This window comes from Anolis sagrei, chromosome 3, assembly GCF_037176765.1.
Source record: "Anolis sagrei isolate rAnoSag1 chromosome 3, rAnoSag1.mat, whole genome shotgun sequence".
In the NCBI taxonomy this organism is placed as follows: domain Eukaryota; kingdom Metazoa; phylum Chordata; class Lepidosauria; order Squamata; family Dactyloidae; genus Anolis; species Anolis sagrei.
In genome coordinates, this window is record NC_090023.1 from 126,758,784 (window position 1) to 126,777,866 (window position 19,083).

Consider the following 19,083-nt stretch of genomic DNA (forward strand, 5'->3'; position numbering starts at 1 on the left):
TCAAATCCGGGGAGCGGGGTGATCTCCCGTCTGTCAGCTACAGCTTCCCATGCAGGGACATGAGAAAAACCTCCCACAGGATGGTAACACATGCGGTAATCCCCTGAGCAATGTCCTTGTAGACAGCCAATCCTTTTACACCAAAAATGACTTGCAGTTTCTCTGGTCACTCCTGACATGAAAAAAACAACTATAACTCCTGATTCCATAGCATTAATTCACGGCAGTTAAAACAGTATCAAATTGCATTAATTCTAAAGTGTAGATGCACTCTGAGCCAAGTATGCCAAAGCACAATTCCAGTAAGTAGCCTACCATGAACCACAATAAATTACCTTCCAGATCATTGGCTCCTGAATCACTTTGTCTGGCAGCCAAAAATCTGCCCACTATAGTTAATTTTGGGATGCCACACAAACCTAATACTTCTCTCTGCAAGTATTCTCAGAGGTGAATATCACTAGAAACTGCAAACCACTGCTGAATCTTTGTGAAGAGGAATGTATGCAAGTGGCTGTCATGGTTTATCATGGGACTGCCATTGAGAAATGTCACTATCTTCATCTGAGAAGGAGCGTATCTCCTTTCATTTCAAATTTTGCTTCACATAAAATTGCTGTGATGGCTCTGTCACATGAGTCATAAAGTACTTCACTTAAAAGTACATAATTAGTTGTATATGCTTCTGGGCACTGAAAAACAGACAGCAAAGGGGCCTTCTGTGACCTTTGCCGATCGGTCCCCGTCTGTGACTTCTCTCCAGCACAAATGGTGGAAGAGGAAACAAACACAAACTTTGCATTCCTTCTCAGTGCCTCCAAGCACTTAAACTCTGAACCCACAGAAAGATCTTGCAATCCTGGGTGTCACATGTCTTTGGCCACAAAAGCTGAATATGATGAGTTTGTTTATCCTCAAAGGTGCCACAAAATGTGAAATGGGGTGGTGAACTGAATTCCACCATCACAAAACCTTGGTGGGTTGAATGCATCTAGGGGCTTTTGTCATAATATTGGATTCCCAGCTAAAGTGCTGGACAGATCTTTTCACAGAGGAGTTTGACCAGCAACCCGGCTTCCCTCCATCCTCTTCCCTGCATGTGAGGGAAGGAATCGGCACTTCCAGAAATCCCTTGAGATAACTATGCTCCATTTCCCTGCCCTCTGACCACATTACTCCAATCTGCTCTGAGCCAGTGCTCTCAGAAGATTCAAGGAGCCTCGACAAAACTGCTCTCCCCTTGCTTTTACCTGGACAGATTATTAGTGTGGGTTTTTAAAATTATTATTATTAGTGAGGTTTTTTTTTTCATGTGAGAGAGCAGAGATCCTGCACTTCCCATATGGTAGGGAGGCACTTGGGAAAGGGATCATCTGTTGGGCCGAGTGAGGCTTTGGTTTATAGCACATGTGTCAAACTCAAGGCCCAGGGGTCAAATGTCATTTTATATTACCCTGTAGACATGCTGGACTACTACAGCTGCATTATTCCTCATCATTAGACACACTTTTTAGAGCTGTTGGGAGCTGAGATACAGGAACATCTGGAAGGCCGTAATTTGCTGTTTAATCAGGATAGAAGGGTCTGAATTTAGATACATGGCTTGTGGATAGGATGCCTGACTTTTAAATGTCCTTTAGCCTTTCTCCAACCGCACGGCCACAAGTGCAGTTGGGTTGCAATCCCCATTATTTCCAGTCCCATGTCAGGTAATTAAAAATGATGGGAGTTGTCATTCAGTAACATCTGAGGACCCAAATTGGGTAAAAACTAAAGAACATCGACCACTATGTAAAAAACGTATAGTTGACCCTCTGTATCCATTGATTCTCCATCCATTGATTCAACTGCCCTTTGAAGGTAACCATAAAGCTGATGTGGCCCTCGATGAAAATGAGTTTGACACCCCTGGTTTATGATCAGTGGAAATAAAGCACACAAATATGGACATTGCAAATTGCAATACAAGGCCTGCGAAAGCTATGCTAGCATTGCATCCCAGCAAGTGTGTACTCCTCTAGCCAACTTTTCTTTTTGTTAACAAAAGCCATTTTGCTAATATCCTACAGAGAAGTGCATAAATGGAAGCCATTTTTTCCCAGCCTCTGCAATTTTCTCTATGGGTGTGAAGGAAGAAAGGAACGTTTGAAAGAAAATAGATCATTTGTTTAATAAGTTCTTGCTTTCTGCAAAGTTTGATACAAACATTCTTTTTAAAAAAGATAGATTTCTTGCAATTACTTAAAATAACCAAATCATTTAATACTGTTTATTAATAGGAACCTCTTCCTTAAAAGTGCAGAATGATGCTGAAGTATGTAAACAACCCTGTATTAAATCAAAAGGAACAGAGACACCAGAGTTTTTGTAAACAAAAGTTCCTTGTTAAATATACCAGAAGAAAAAATGAACAGAAATTGGATTGCTGTAGATAAAAACCTCCCTTCAGAGACAAGAATCAGAGGAGTCGCTCCAGTCTGTTACACTGACCAAGCTGCTTTTTAACATACTTTGATCTGCATCTTGAAGACCTGTTTTAAAAGAAAATGGCAGAATTACCTTTAAACAGCAGAAATTCTAGACTTTTCCTCTGTGACTTGTGCTGGTATTCTTAAGATTCGGAATATTCTTCCTAATGACTGGGCGAAATATTTCTGGATGAATTCTGATCTCCTTTAACCAAGCAGGACAACCCAGGAACAAGCAATGCAATACTCAAGAGAGGAGGGTCCACTAGGCAACAAGAAGTACAATACAGTGTGTATTGTGGGACATCTCCAGCATCCACCATTCAAAATGCTTGAAGATGCCCCAGACTCACATTGCTGTTCTATAGATCTCTGCCTAATAATAATAATAATAATAATAACAACAACAACAACTTTATTTCTATTCCTCCCTATCTCCCCAAAGGGTATCAGGGCAGATTTCAACATACAGTGGCATACATTCAATGCCTTCATAAAACCAACAGACAATGACATAAAATACCAGAGAGACCCCACTCCTCCCTTTATTCTACAAGGTGTTTCAAAAAGATGGACCCAATCTGAAATCACTTTATCTCTGTAACTATGAAGCCCTTACAAAACTCTTATTCTTGGAAAGGATGGGCATAGAATTTCCAACGACTGCCGCTAGATGCCTCTCCCAGCACACAACAGCCCCAAGCCTCAGCCATTCACAAGATCTGCCTTCCTATTATATTGCTTGGTCCTTGGCTTGGTAAGACTGACTACCAAAACATTTCCATCCGTTTAAATATGAAACTGCTTCCAAAACAGGAAAAAGGACATAAATTTGAAGAGCACCAAACCTTCCGTTTAATGTGCCATCTTCCCAAAGATCCATTCATCAAGCAACTCTTGACCTCTGAACACATCCACTGTCTCATAGCCTAAAATATGAAGGTTTGGGGAGATGACGCTTGCCACCAAATTTCACTAGAAGCCCTTTGAAGTCCAAACCAGAAGTCCCTTAAGGGGTCAGGAGTTTCACAATGACTGATTTTGAGTTCCTAAAACCCATTGATGATCTGCTGGAACTCATCACAGTTGCCCACCCTTGCCCTAAAGCAATCCTCACCAACCTGTGGCCCTCTGGGTGTTTCGGACTTCAGCTCCCAGAATTCTTGGCCATTGGACAAGCTGGCCAGGGCTTCTGGGAGTTGGAGGTCCAGATACCTGGAGGGCCACAGGTTGAAGAGGCTGCCCTAGAGCAAAGACTCTAGCAAAGAAACATATAAGCAGTTGAAACAGAAGTGGCACCAGCCACAATGAGACTGAAGTGGTCCAGGTCTGACAATTTTAAACAGGGACACATTAGTAAAGGATTGGGTGCCAACACAAGGAGAAGGCTTACATCAAAAGCAATTCCACAGAGAACGTATGTGCAAGTGTCTGTGGAAAGGAGACTAAAATTACTTTCCTGCAGGGAGAGGCATGTGACAAAACGGGAGCTAGGAATATCAAAAACGCTGTTATCATCATATACCTTCATCCTTTGTTGGTTTTCCCACTGGACCTCTCCAAGCATGGGGTTTGGATGGAGCACTGGACTCATTTTTTTCAAGGCTAGACACATCTTTCACTTTCCGATCTTTTGGTGGTGACAGTTTTTCGTCCTCCCAGGATGATATATCCCAGTCATCCTCATCCTCGTCATCATCTTCAACTCCGGTAAACTATCAAGAAAATAAATACGCCCAATTTCTCAAACTCTGAACAAGTTTTCTGCCTGATCTTTTTTATGTGGACATTGCAATAATAATTGCAAGGCCTATGCAGTCAATTTTAACTTATGACTTGATTTGAAGCCAGAAGTCAGAAGACCTTTTGACCCCAAGACTTATAGATGGAAAATATATTGGATGTAAATACAGAAAGGGAGACAGCATGATGATAAAATGATAAAAACATTAATCTACAAACAATCTAAATGAAAACTGTAGAATTTTCTTTGTAGATATTAATAATAAATAAGTTAATAAAAGTTTTAATGGGAAATAATGAAAAATGCTATGAAAAATTCAGTTTAATTTCTAGAAAAGGATATATGAACACCAGAAGACAAAGTGAGAAGATAGAAGAAGATACAACCAATGGACTTAATATTAAAATTGTGTGTAATATGTGTTCAAGATATAGAGATGAAGACTTGCTGTAACAATGACAATATTGACCAAGGCTTATATGGCTGGAATCACTGGATTGCTGTGAGTTTTCTGGGATGTATGGCCATGTTCCAGGAGCATTCAGGAGAATAAGTCAGGAGAGAATGCTTCTGGAACATGGCCATACAGCCTGGAAAACTCACAGTAACCGAATGATAGTATTGTAAAAGAACTTCTCATTCCTCAACAACCTTCACTCACTCTCTTTGTTTTCTCCTTGCAACATACTAGACATTTGTAAAGATACAACTAACCAATAATTAATCTATCATCCCCAAATTTCTCCTTTTCAGATAAATTTTTCTCATAATATTAATGCAATCTCTACAAATAAAATTGAGTACCTTTACTCCTTGGGCACCCTTTTGAATAGGCACTGGGTCAACACTAATTCCTTCAAGGGGTTTGCATACTTTTCCTTGGCTCAAAGGCAGCTTTTCAGCTTGGTCGGACCCTTTCTGGACAGGCGTGTCTACATGATTACAAAGGAACAGGGTGTCTGGTGAGTTTATAAGCCACATGTTTTAAGGATACAATGCAATATCTCATACACTATGACTGTACCATTTTCTACTTTGTTCCAATAAGACTTATGAGCTTATGCAGCGATCTCCTTTCACAGGCTTAGACCTAATAACTATCCCAATGAGTGTGAGTTTTTCACATAAATGTCAATTTACCATTTAACAATGGATTCAGTGAGTTTACTCCAGTCATTACTAAAATTAGATTTAGATGTGTTTTTTCAGGTATGCCACCCTGGTATTTCAGCACTAGTCTGGGTAACAGATGATGAGGAACTACCTGCAGATGAGGGAGTGCAGTGACACAAAGTGGATGCAACATTCATTCCATCCATTGCAGGAGCAAAGAAAAGGCTGCAGAAGGAAGAAGCTACTTCCTCCATATCAAATGCTGTAAGGACTCTCTGTTCCCTCCTCACTAACCCTGAGTGGACTAGAAAAGATTCCTACAAGCTACTAACTGTTACGGATCTATTAGGTTTCCTGATTATGGCTCACAAATCAATTATAATATAGATAACTGCTTCTTAACTGTGGGTTCTGATCCCAAATGTGGTCACCTTAGCTCAATATTGGGGCCACAAACATTTTAACAACAGTAAAGTTTCTGAATGCCACCAGCAGCTGTTTTAGATATTTACACAAATCTGTTAGTAACAACTTCCAATGTTTACAGTGGACTCTGCAGAAAATGCTGCAGCTATACTTCACAAAGAGGGGAAATGGCCTAATCAGCAAGCTTAGCAAATGCTGGTTGATTATCAATAAATGTTTGATTTTTATACATATTTTATATATCTATATACTTGGGGTCATATAAAAAATTCTTTGTCCAAAAGGGGTCATGAGGGGGGGAAAGTTTAAGAAGTCTTGATATAGATTAAAGTTACAGAATATAACACATTCAAGAACTTCCTCATCCTGAAACAAACCGTAGCTTGTTAAAGTTAAAAAGCCTTGAGTGAATTTACATTTACTCTTTGTTCTTTGCATTTACTTTTAAAAAATAAATACCAAACACAGGCAAAATTAAACATTTGGATTAGAAAGAGGTGAATGGAGGCACAGCAAACAAAGCACTTTGTGCTCTTCACAGCTCATTGAGCAGTGAAGAGAGGACTTGGAAGCTTCTGGAACTACTAAAATATCTATCAGTGCCATACCTATATGTGTGGTGGCAAGTCATGAACTGGCCTTGGGACAATGTGACCAAAAGTGGCTCAGCATTGTAAATTGGAGCAATGGGATAACAGATCACAGTTACACCTCTTTAGAAAGTGTTGGATGCCTTCAGTTCCTCCTCAAGGCTGCCCATAATATCAATGTTCTTACTTTTTGAAGGTTGAAGGTCTGGTTTGATTTCTTCCACCTCGTCTTCTTCAGATGAGTTTACGTCATCTCGGCCTGCAAACCTTGGCAAGCTGCCTTTGCTGTTACTCTTGGCTGCTTTGCGCTGTGAGAGTTCGGGGGAGATGTAGGACTGCATGATATTATCCTCTTCCAGTTCCTCCTCAGAGCTAAATGGAGGGGTTCTAGGAGTAGAAACACACTCAGCCTGTTTAGGTAATAATGTATTTTAAGAAAACATACACACACATGCATAAGCACACCAACGTCTTATTTAATCAAATTTTGGTCACCATCTTCATTGGCGTAACTAGAGTCTCTCTGAGTTTACTGATTTCTCTCTTCAAAGGTAAGAAACGTGGGAGAGAAGTGGCCTGTCTAGTGAAAATGATCTGAGAACCAAATACAGACAGAGCATTGCCATTTTAATACTAATTAATCCAGAGAACTGTCATCCTAAGGAAGAGAGGTTAAATAATATAGTGCATTTCCATTAACCCAAACTGTTGTCCATATGTGCAAGGTCCACAGGGAAATGCTCTCTGATGAGAAATATTGCAGAGGCATCAAATTCATTTTCACTGAGGTCTGCACCAGCCTTATGTTTTCCTTCAAAGGGCTGTTTGTAATTGTAAAACTGTACAAATGTAACTGTATGGATCATAATAAATTATGGCAAGTTCCTGATGGTATGGGGATACCAAGTCACTTTGTCTCCTGAGGAATCTGTAAATCTTCATTCACAAACAGCTCCTCTCTTTATATGAAGTTTTTTTTTATTTACCACATTTGTACCCCGCCCTTCTCACCCTGAAGGGGACTCAAAGTGGCCTTACAAAAGGCAAAAATTCAATGCCATACAGTTACATATCAATAAAATAAGCCAATACATTAAAAAAACAAACATTTAAAAACACCAACATGAAAGCATCATTAAAATCATGCCATCCCAAATCATTATCCAGGGCCGTTCCATTTGTCATTATACCAGTTTCATAGTCACTTATTGTACTGCTCAATACTAGCCAAAAGTTTGGTCCCACAACCATGCTTTTAGTTTTTTCCTGAAAGTCATGAGGGAGGGGGCTGATTTAATTTAGCTGAGGAGGGAGTTCAATGGACAAGGAGCCATCACTGAGAAGGCTCTGTCTCTCATCCCCACTAGTCAAGCCTGTGAAAGAGGTGGGATCAAGAGCAGGACCTCTCCAGTTGATCTTAACTTCCAAGATGGTTCATAGAGATAGATACGTTCAGACAGGTAAGCTGGGCTGGAACCATTAGGGGCTTTATAGACTAAAGCCAGCACTTTGAATTGTGCTCAGTAGCAGACTGGCAGCCAGTGAAGCTGATGCAACAAATTTACTTTTCTTCTCTGGTTTAAAAACATGAGGTTCTCAGCAAAATGTAGATTCACACCCATTCCTGACCAATCTAAAGAAACACTTACGCAACACTCTGCAGCCTCTTGGGAATTTCATCCCCTACTGCACTCCTCTTGTTCCTAAAAGATAGAAGAATGAAGAAAAAAATAATGTGTAGCTTCTGCTGCCTACCAGGAAGTTTTATGTGGCAGATTTTACTGTTTTAGGAAAACCATTTTGGAAGTGGATTACAGAGGCTGTAAAGATGCCAAAACGCCACACTGAACATTCAATGAACTGATCATTCCTCCCTCTGCAAAGATATATTAAATATCACTGTGGACGGTTAAATACATTCTTTTCAGCTTCCTTCACTTCTTTCTTGTTTTTCTATCACAAGGACAGCTCACAACAATAGCCAACAACCTTAATTAAGAGGTTCCTCTTACTTTGGTGTGGATGTGTTCTCAGCAGGGATTTGTCGCGGTACACAAGGGCGTTTAGCAGTGGAGGAACGTTTTGCTGCCTTGGGTTGGGTTGTTGAAACAGAACCTCGAACATGAGCTGCCCTCTGCTGAACTGTAATGAAAGGCAAATTATAAATAAGCAGAACACAGGCAGTCCAAAAGAAACCCAAGTGGCAGTGCTAGTAAGGAAAATAGGGGAATATCACAAATGTGAATACAAGATGGGAAAGAATCTAGTCTCTTCAGTTTCCTTTCTGCCAGCTAAACTGTATCTAACAAATGTACACAGAGGAATGGCCTTCAGATCCCTCCTTGATGGGTTTTTCAGAGTTTGGAAGAGTTACTTTTTTGGATACCAAAATAGACATAAATAAAAGTTATGGCTAGATAGTATAGTATAGTATAGTATAGTATAGTATAGTAGTCATATGTAGTGAGATCACTAGTCTGTTTAGTTCAGTATTGTCTAAATCAACTGGGGGGAAAACTCTCCTAATCATCAGTGGGATCTTTTTCAGCCCTACCTAGGGACTTTGAACAGGAGACTTTCAGCATCCAAAGCAAAAGTCTTGCAATGAAGCTAAGGCCTATGTATTGTACAGTGATTACATGCTGTACATACATGCTATGTAAAGAATTAAAAAATAGCAAGCTTGCTCCTCTACGTTGGAAAGAGGTTTTATAAACTAGGTATTCCTTTTGTACAAAGTAAAAAAGCATCATCTGTGACCAAAGGCAATAAACCAATCTGAGTTATCACAGTGCCAGACAATCCATTGGTTAAATTTCCATTTTTAATATATGAGAAAGGAGCTGGTTACACATGAAAGAGCAGTTTAGGGCAGAAGTAATATGGCTTGACTCTTAACCAATTCCTAATATTCTTTCTGTGATAAGGTATTCCACCAGATAGTATTAATGATCAATATTTTTAATAATTATTTTGCATTCACTAATACCTATGGTCCAAGAAAATTGTGTGTGTGTGTTTTACTCTGCAGCAATAGTATGAACATCCTCTGCCATCCCACTTGATCCATTCACCTGCCAAAGCTTGCACACTAGTTTATCTTAAATATCATCCTCATATAAAGATGTGTATCTACACAAGTTCTATGGAAGAGAGAATCTCATCTCTGATCTCCTCTAGTCAGGGTTTTATATAGGCGATGGCAGGCTTCTTAAACTTTTTTCCAATCATGATCCCTTTTTGTCTGACATTTTTTTACTTGACCACAGATATATAGATATATAAAACAGGTATAGAAATAAAACATTTACTTATAAAAATCAGCATTTTTAAGGCTTTCTAAACAGGCTGATTTTCCCTTTTGTGGAGAACAGCTGAAGCATTTTCTGCAAAGTCCACTGAAATGCTGCACGTTGTTGTTAACAGATTTGTGTAAATGGGTGGCTTTCAGAAACCTTTTACTGTTGACAAAATTTTCAGGACCCCAACACTGAGCAAAGAGGACCCCATATGGAGTCAGGACTCATAGTTTAATAAACAGTGTGAGCTATGAAAACATTTTCTGTATAAAACCAAGAAATGCTACTGTCTTCACTGACTGTTGCTAAAACGAACTAGGCAGAGATGCAAATTCCTTATTAATTAAATTGTTTACATTTACAAGCATTTGGTTTTTTAAAATTCACTAGTGAACACACCAAAATATTTTAAATATTTTAAACAGGATATGATTAATCATGCATACATGGGGAAGTGAGAGCACTGCAAACCAAAAGCCTGTTTGGGGGTAAGAGTTAGAAATCATCGCACCTTTTGGAGAAAGCTGAGGACTGGACAAAAACCTGCTGCAAGATACTCTTTCTGCAACTCTAAAGCTGACTTGTCGCTCAAGCTGCTCTCGTATATGTTGAATATCAGGAACCTGTTTCTTTCTTTCTTCTCTTGCAGACTCAACAGACATGAGGACTCTATTCAAGTGATCACTTGGGATGCCATGAACTCCCTGAGAGTGGGGTTGAGAAAGCATTACATCCTAATATACAGTTTGCACAATGCTTCGAAAATTAACATTACTTAAAAACACAACCACAGAGAAGTATATGAACCATTCTCTAGAAAGATATTGATGCTATGAGATCTTGTAGACATGGAATTTTATGTACTCTCATTTGTGACAGGGTTCGACCTTTCACAGAAGACTTGTGGGGCTCAGAGGAGAAATTGAACTGCTTTCCCATTCACAGAAAACGTCTCCTTGAAGACTGAGTAAATACAATTGGGCGTCCCCTGAGCAATGTTTCTGGTAAACAGCTAATCTTTCCAACCCAAAAGCATTGCTTTACAACATTTTTATTTATGCAATGCTTTTGAGACTAAAGAAATATAATTGACAAAATTAGAGAGATGACTTGACCTAGGAAAAGGTGAGACTTTATCTAGGAAAAGCTGAGACTAGGTCTAAGGTGACTGGGAAGATCCACTCTATAGACAGAAAAACCTGACATTAGATGCAATTAGTGTCTATGCAAACAATTCTGGTTGAAATAACCAATGGTTATTTCTAAATAGTCAATCACACACAACAGTAGTTTTTCAAACAAGTCAATTTTGTGATGACATATTTCAGTTTATATGAAAACATGAAGTCTTGAAAATTAGATAATAAATAACAATCTCTGAAATCCAGGACTTTGCCAAATGTACTGCATCATATGCCTATGTTTATTCCTCAAAGTTATATAGGTGGCCCTTCATTTTAGCAGGGATCGGGGTTACATCACCCTATGAAAGTGGAAAAATGACATATATTTATGTGGTCCTAAAGAGAAGAGCAGAAGGAGCAGATCCCATTCCACCTCCCCTATGAATTCCAACTCCTTTTTCTCTTCCGAAGCCATGATACACAGGGCAAGTGAAGGGATAAACAAGACCTGCTCCTCCTCCTCTTTTTGTTGTACTTTAAGTGACAGGCCTACAACTACCACATATATTTAAGTATAAGCCGACCCAATATAAGCTGAAGCACCTAATTTTACCACAAAAAACTGAGAAAATGTATTGACTCGAGTATAAGCCGAGGGTGGGAAATGCAGCAGCTACTGGTAAATTTCAAAATAAAAAATAGATACCAATAAAATTACATTAATTCAAAAATCTTTAGAATCCAGGTTAAATGTTTTTTAATATTGACATAAAACTGTAATTTAAGATAAGACTGTCCAACTCTGATCCAACCATTATTCTAACCTTTTCAATGTAAATGTGCTTACGTATCCTTCCAATAATAATAAAGAGAGGAAAATAATAAATGTAATAATAATAGAGAAAAATAATAGAAATGTAATAATAATAGAAGAAAATAAAAATGAGTAAAATAAACTGAAATAAAATAATAGAGTAAAATAATGTAAATGTAATAATGATGATAATAATAATAATAATAATAATAATAAAGTAAAATAATACATGTAATAATAATAATAACCACAACAGAGTAAAATAATAAATAAGAGGGGCTTTTTCAGCCTAAAAAAGGGCTGAAAAACTTGGCTTATACTCGAGTATATACAGTAATTACTTGTGTATATGTAAAACAGATACAGCATATACAATTTAATTCAGCATTCCAGGAATTGCAAAAAGACATTGAACAGCAGTCAGTGATAAAACCCCGATGTAACATTAACTTCTTTCACCAGACACCAGAAAGCAGAGTCAAATAGCTATGGAAGAACTGCCTTTCCCAGCCTTATCATTTCCAAGTAACATTCAATAGCAGTGGTTCATAACCTGGCGGCCTGGGAACCCCTGGGGGTCCACAATGTTGTCACAAGGGGTTCACAAATGATTGAAGTAATATTATGATTTTTGGAGTTAAATCTGAATGAACGAATGAATGAATGAATGCAAGCAAGCTGAAAAGGGAAATGGAACAAAATGTTTATTTTCAATGTTTCCTTTGGAACTGGCCTTTTAAACTTATTGCCTCAATTAACTCAAGGACCTGGCGATAGACAAGGACAAACGGAATAGAACGGATGTATGGACTCTGATATATGGACTCTGACATGAGATTGTTTTAGGTTTTATGATTTTACTATGTATTGATGTTTTAATCTAACTGCTGAATTGTTATATTTTTTGGATTACTTGTTGTGTGATTGGGCATCTAATTGTGCCCTCCCTGTAAGCCGCCCTGAGTCCCCCTCGGGGTGAGAAGGGCGGGGTATAAGTGAATGAAATAAAATAAATAAAATAATTTAAAAAAATCAAGAGGTGGAAATGGCCTATGAGAGTAGCTGAGTAGGAAATGTGCCCCAAAGCTATTATTATTGTTATCATTAAATTATTAACAATTATTAGTGTGGATATTATCATTTTAAATTAAAAGGGAATAATTATATTCAAGATATTATATTATATTAAAATACAAATTTGTGTATTAACAGTTTAACTTCTTTTTTTAAAATGATCTTTATTGAAATTTTCCATAACATGATTAAAATCTAAAAAAAGAAAAGAAAGAGAAAAGAAAAATAAAAAAAATTAAAATAAATAATAAAAATAACTTCTATCCTCTTCTCTCTAAATTTGAAGAACCTTCATAAGAAAATTGAAATAATTACTTGCTGCAGTCTAATGGCTTAAATATTGAGTGAAGACTTGAGGGTCTGCAGACACAAAAAATATTTAAAAGGTGGTCTATGATGAATAAAAGGTTGAGAATCACTGGTCTATTTTGGCTGGAGGATAATAGGGACTGTGATCAACAGACCGAGAGGACACAAGGTTGGGGAATGCTGAACTTCAAGGAAATGCACTATCTATCCAAAAAGTTTAAAGCAGTCTTACTGATTTGATGCCCAAGGATTCCAATTTCTCTGCTAGCGTCTGCTCCAAAACAGCTCTCAGCTCTCTTGTTAAAGAAGGATTGCTCTTCAGACTATGTATTATATGGCACTTACTTTTTCCTACTTTGGGCGAACCTTTCTCCATTTCTGAAAGATAATAGGTTCCTTTATTTACAAACACACCACATCCATATCAGATATCAATATATGATATGTTATATATGATATCAATACATGACATGTTAAAAAGGCAAAACTGAAAGAAGAAGAAAACAGAATTGCTACTGTACACCAAAACATCTGTACCACATGTTGTCTTTTGTAATCCATGCTTAATTAATTTTTTATTTCTAGTTTTAAAAAAACTCTTCCCATCCCCACAAAACCCTATACTTAGCAATTTGTTGGCTATGAAAAATCAAGGTTCACATCTTAACTTGGACATGAAGGTTACTGTCATTCTGGTACATTTTGCATGTATATTGGCCAGTGTCAAATATAAGAATAAGAATAATTGTACAGCCTGAAAAGCACTACCAGCATAAGAATAAGAGCAGCAGTAGCAGGAATTTATTACAGTCCTTTTACATGCACCTTTACATGCAAAGTCTACCCATCTTACTCCTCATGAACTTTTCAAACTACTTCAATAACACAGCATGGACTACATGAACTACTCCAACAACTACCCCTTCTTTTAAAAAAAATATGTTTTTTTAAAAAAAATTAATTAAATTTTATTTCGAAAAGATAATACACCAACCATATATGTTGCAAAAATGTACACATACACAAACAAACACACATACACAAACAACCCTCCATACAGTTACCCCTCCACCCACCCCCAGTGCTACCCACCACCTTGACTTCCGTCACTACTCAACGTAGGATTTATGCACAACTTATTTAACCCTCTATACTTCTAATTCAAACATGCACCTGTACATGCAAAGTCTACCCATCTTACTCCTCATGAACTTTTCAAACTACTTCAATAACACAGCATGGACTACATGAACTACTCCAACAACTACCCCTTCTTGAACAACGTCACGAATACAGGCAGAAGAAGAAACACCAGAAAGCCAAGAGGTGCAAGAACAGAATTAGGTCTGGGGATAGGCAAAGTTTAGTCTGGAAGTCAATCTTTACCCCCCAAAAACAACTTACAAAAAAATCCTACAATGATAATTCAAACAGCAGCAGCCAATAAAACACACTAGTACATGTTGGATTCAAACCTAATTATATTTAAGATATCCACATATATTATAAAGCAGGCGTAGTTGGATAGTGGCTTGAGAGGCAAACATCACATGTGAAAAATCAAGATGATTGGCCAGGAACTTTCCAGAACAGAGACTTCTTCATTCAAAATGAATGTATGATACGAGTTCCCTTTCCAGAACTTTGAGTATAAATGAAGACATCTTCCGAAAGCCAATTACCCAGATTGCAGAAAACTTATGAGAAAAGGGCCCCACTAGTGAGAGCTGTGAGAAGAGCTGTGAATGGACTTCCAGGAAGACTGGTGTTAGATTTTAATAAATGGGCAAGACAAAGAGTTAATCAGGAGTGACGACTTTTGGAAAACCAACATAGGGAAAATCATAGTGCTCTGGTCTATTTGTTCTATAATCTAGCTTGAAAGAGACCTTCTCATAAAACATGATTGAAAGCAGTGTGACAAAGATTTGAAAACCACTCTCTTGAGCCCCCAATAAAGCATTACTATAACTGGTCCCAGAAACTTTGGTTGTTCCTACCATTACCTTTTTCATCCTCTGGAAGCTCCTCTATGGGCTCCAGCATGTGCACCAAAGGGGTCTGTTCTAATAATGAGGAAACACAGGAATAGCACAGACAAAAAGACAGATAGACAGGACAGAAGTAGGTCAAGATAAAAGGACTAGAGGGTGAAATCATACAGAATATAGAGAGAATTCAAACTGGATCCCTTTTCTCCTCATTCTTTAAGACTGGAGGTCAGTTATTCATCACCACAAAGTATATATGACTTTTAAAGAGTATCTGGGTTAGCATATCTGCCCACCAATGACATTTGAGGGACTGGAGTATTTCCCATCATATTCAACTACAGTTATGTCCCTCAAAGCCAAGAAATGGCTCCTTCTAGGAGAAGGTGATGATTGTTCCCTCTCTTACAAAAGTATTAATTCTTGGATTCAGTCAGTTGATCTTCTCTGACTACATGCAATAAACCATGAAGGTTAGCTGTACCATACTCATATACCCTGTCGCTGGAAAGGAGATGAATTAATTTTAAAATTAATTCTAACAAAGGTAGGAAGGTTGGAACAGGGGAGGAAGAAAGAGAAAGACATAGAAACAGAACAGACCTGCAGAGATAAATAAAATATACAATCACCAGCTAAATCATCCAAAGTTAGTATCCACACTGAACCCAAAGCCCCCTGGTTTTGCATAGTTTTTTTTTCCATGTCAGGAGCAACTTGAGAAACTGCAAGTTGCTTCTGGTGTGAGAAAATTGGCCTTATGTAAAGAAGTTGCCCAGGAGATGCCCGGGTGTTTTACCATCTTGTGGGAGGCTTCTCTCATGTCCCCACATGAAAAGCTGGAGCTGACAGACAGAAGCTCACCCCACTCCCCGGATTCGAACCGCCGACCCTTTGGGCAGCAGTCCTGCTGGCACAAGGGTTTAACCTATCGCGCCATTGGGGATTCCTGTTTTGCATATTGAAAATTGTTCATCTCTCTCTCTCTCTCCCTCTATGCATCTTCAGAAATGCCTGAAAATCCCACTACTCCTATTGTGAAAACTACCAGAAATCTCATCTGATACTATAGGTTTAAAATATAAAATAAATTGAGATGATGCCCCAATACCTATCCAAAGCAAAAGGAATGAAACATAAAAACAGTGACCAATGTTCTAATTAATTATGCAGCCGCCTAGCATATGATAAAACTGCCTCTGAGTCTAAATGTATCTGTAACGTTCAAGACAGAATTGCTATTTCAATTCACAAAATCGGAGATGGAGAATGTCTGGCCTACAGGCCATATAAGGGCCATGAAGTAATTTCCTCTGGCTGTATGGCGTCCATGGCTACCTCCTCCTCACTCCCTCCTTCCTTCTGCTGCCATTGGTCTGCCTGCCTCCCTCCTTCTTTCTGCCGCCCGTTGCTTAACTCCTCCGAGAATGTGGCCAGAGGGAAGTGCCCCAGCCTGGGTAGAGGATCCATGGCCCAGACAGACTCCCCAACGAACTGCCCAAGTGGACACCCCCTCTTCTGACTGGCAGCCCCTTCCATCCCTCCATCTGGGTTTCAACACCACCCAAGAAGTTGCTGAGACTGCCAAGGCTGCAATTACTGGCCAATCTGTTTGGCCACCCCGCCCCCATGGTTTGAGTATGATTTTCCTTCCCTGGGCCCTCACCGTCCCCAACATCAGAGATCCCCTTCCTTTCCACCTGGGGCCCTTTGTAGGGTCGGCAAATTATAAACATTCAAATAGCCCTTGGCGGAAAGAAGGCTCCCCACCTCTGTACTAAAGTGCTTGACAGCACGGCTGCCACGTGACTGTGAGCAGTACAATGAATCAAAACTATCTTATGGCAAGTTTCACAATACATTCATCTTACACAACTCTAATCTATTGAGAAATCTCTTGAGATTAAAAAGAGTTTAATTAAGCTATCTGTTATTATACAAACATTATTATGTATATCATTTTAGAATGCCTCCGTCTTTAGAGAAAGTGAGGTGGATGCCCCAGGGAGCTAATTTATGTGGTATAATTTTAAATAATAGCATTTATACTGTGCTCTGTGTTTAAGTGTAAGTGTGCTGGAACTTAATTGTTTGAGTTAAAGGTTTCATAGTTTACTTGAAACAGAGATAAGTATTAATGCAGGAAGAAAAGGCCAGTATGTTGCATTTCTATTAGTGTACCTTGACAGTGATCTTTTCAGTAACTTTCAGGAGTGTTTAATGAGAAAATATTGCTATGTTAATTAAATCTAATTGTTACTTATTGTTAATTGAGAGGACAACGGACTGGGAAAGATTTTGTGCCCATTACAGAAACTCACCACGCATGGATGACAAACTCTGTTTAGGCTGAATAATATTCTGTTCAGAAGGTTTCACTGGAAAATAAAAGGAGAAAGATATAAACTACAGATTCCTACATTTCAAAGCAACCTTTCCTCAAACATAAATGATAAAAACAAGAAATATTGTCTTATGATATACTAGGAATTACTTGTTAGAAAAACACAGTTAAGAACAAGATAAAAGTAAACAATTTCTCAGTCTTTCATGCTTCTTAATTTGCGCTTACCATCAGGTAACTTGATGTTTTCTACTGATTTTTTTGTAGCCAGTTTTTGTATCTGAAATATGGAGACATTACAGATTAGATAGGGATTTAGTATATTGAAAAGCGAGATGAAAGAGAAGAGGGAATCACAGGAAAGGGATGAAATAATAATTACTACTGTGTTTTCCCATGGAAAAAAGGTTTGCTGACATTTCAGAAAGCCCAGTTAGGAAGAATGACATAGGGACAGTTTTAGCTTAGTAGTCACAAAACCTAGTGACTCAGAATAATTTTTATTCTGTTTCAAAACAAAGTTTTTTCCCCATGAGAACAGAAGAATTTTGCACAAACGGAGATTGTTTCCATATAACCATTTGTGTTTTTGTGAAAGACAAGTATTTTCTGGGGGGGGGGGGGGGGCAGCAATCTTGCACACATATAAAATAGCCATAGAGTTCTGGAAAACTGCTGTTTTCTGTTCAAGTTCTTGGTTATGCAAGGTATTTGTTGGGCAAGATTTTTGTTGTACTGTTCTTTGGATAAAAGTCAGGAGTCTTGGACAAAAACTACTTGTGGCTTTCTGGAAACCATGTTTTTTTGTGTAAATCTTTGCAATTCTCACATAAAGATGCATTTCTGGGTGCTGAACAATTCTTCCAAATACTTGAGGATGTGTGAATAAGGGGCAAGGATGGTGCAGAAATATTTACTTTCTCCACAGTACACTGGAAATGATCCAATTCCACCTGTGAGAATAAGACAGTTAAATATGAACATCCTTCTCACAGCACAGGTGGGCACTGCTTTGTGCCAGGCCTATGAATCCCTAACAGCTTGATATGTAAACAGCAACTTTGCCACTCACCTTTTTGGACACATGATGGCAGCAAGAAGATAAGATACTTGCTGCTCTTGACAAGTTACCAAGTTGCTGTGCTGAGCCAGTTAAATCATCATTCAACCGGATCAGCATGGCAAAAGAGAGAGAGAGAGAGAGAAATCCTTTCCACTGTGCCTAAGGCAAACTGAACAGAAGTAAAGATGATCAAGCTTGTGCCATCACAGTAGAGCTCATATTAACAATTGAACATTACAAGATACTCTTCCTTTCCAGCTGAAGTGGCTTAGGAGGTGACTCTGCAGCTGTGATTATGAATAAAAAAGTGTCAAGCTTTACAGTGGATCCATCAAGTAGGAAAGGAGAATTTCCCCTATAAATACTCACTACTATAGTAGAATTATAATTATCATATTATTTATTTATACACAGCCTTTCTCTGGATAATGGGACTCAAGGTAGTGAACAACATGTTTAAAACCATACAAATTAAAAACTCAAATCTAAGATTTGAAAAATAATTGAGCAATGTGTAAGTTAAAACATTAAACATTACAAATATTAAAATGCCTCAAAAGACTACATACAGCCCCTTAAAAACATTTAAAATAGCACTAAATAATACTAAATGGCCAGCCTTAGCATGCTGATGACATAAACATATTTTACTCTGATAATGGAAGGAGAGCAAGGATGGGACCATTTTGGTCTCTCTACGGAGAGAGTCTGGGAAGAGCCACTG

The 19,083-nt window shown here is 38.3% G+C and overlaps 1 protein-coding gene across 2 annotated transcripts in view; it reads right to left on the bottom strand.

Annotated features, from left to right (window-relative positions):
• Window positions 1-2,144: 2,144 nt before the first annotated feature.
• DZIP1 (DAZ interacting zinc finger protein 1) overlaps window positions 2,145-19,083 on the bottom strand; it is a 37,970-nt gene continuing 21,031 nt past the window's right edge. For both annotated transcript variants that reach the window (XM_067466876.1, XM_060769487.2), the window contains 10 exons: window positions 17,525-17,576; window positions 17,274-17,330; window positions 13,194-13,339; window positions 10,152-10,344; window positions 8,354-8,483; window positions 7,991-8,044; window positions 6,529-6,728; window positions 5,017-5,144; window positions 3,994-4,183; window positions 2,145-2,531 (listed from right to left, as the gene is read on the bottom strand). In XM_067466876.1, coding sequence (XP_067322977.1) covers window positions 2,446-2,531; window positions 3,994-4,183; window positions 5,017-5,144; window positions 6,529-6,728; window positions 7,991-8,044; window positions 8,354-8,483; window positions 10,152-10,344; window positions 13,194-13,339; window positions 17,274-17,330; window positions 17,525-17,576 — 1,236 coding nt within the window. In that variant the 3' untranslated portion in view covers window positions 2,145-2,445. The remainder of the gene's footprint in view (window positions 2,532-3,993; window positions 4,184-5,016; window positions 5,145-6,528; window positions 6,729-7,990; window positions 8,045-8,353; window positions 8,484-10,151; window positions 10,345-13,193; window positions 13,340-17,273; window positions 17,331-17,524; window positions 17,577-19,083) is intronic.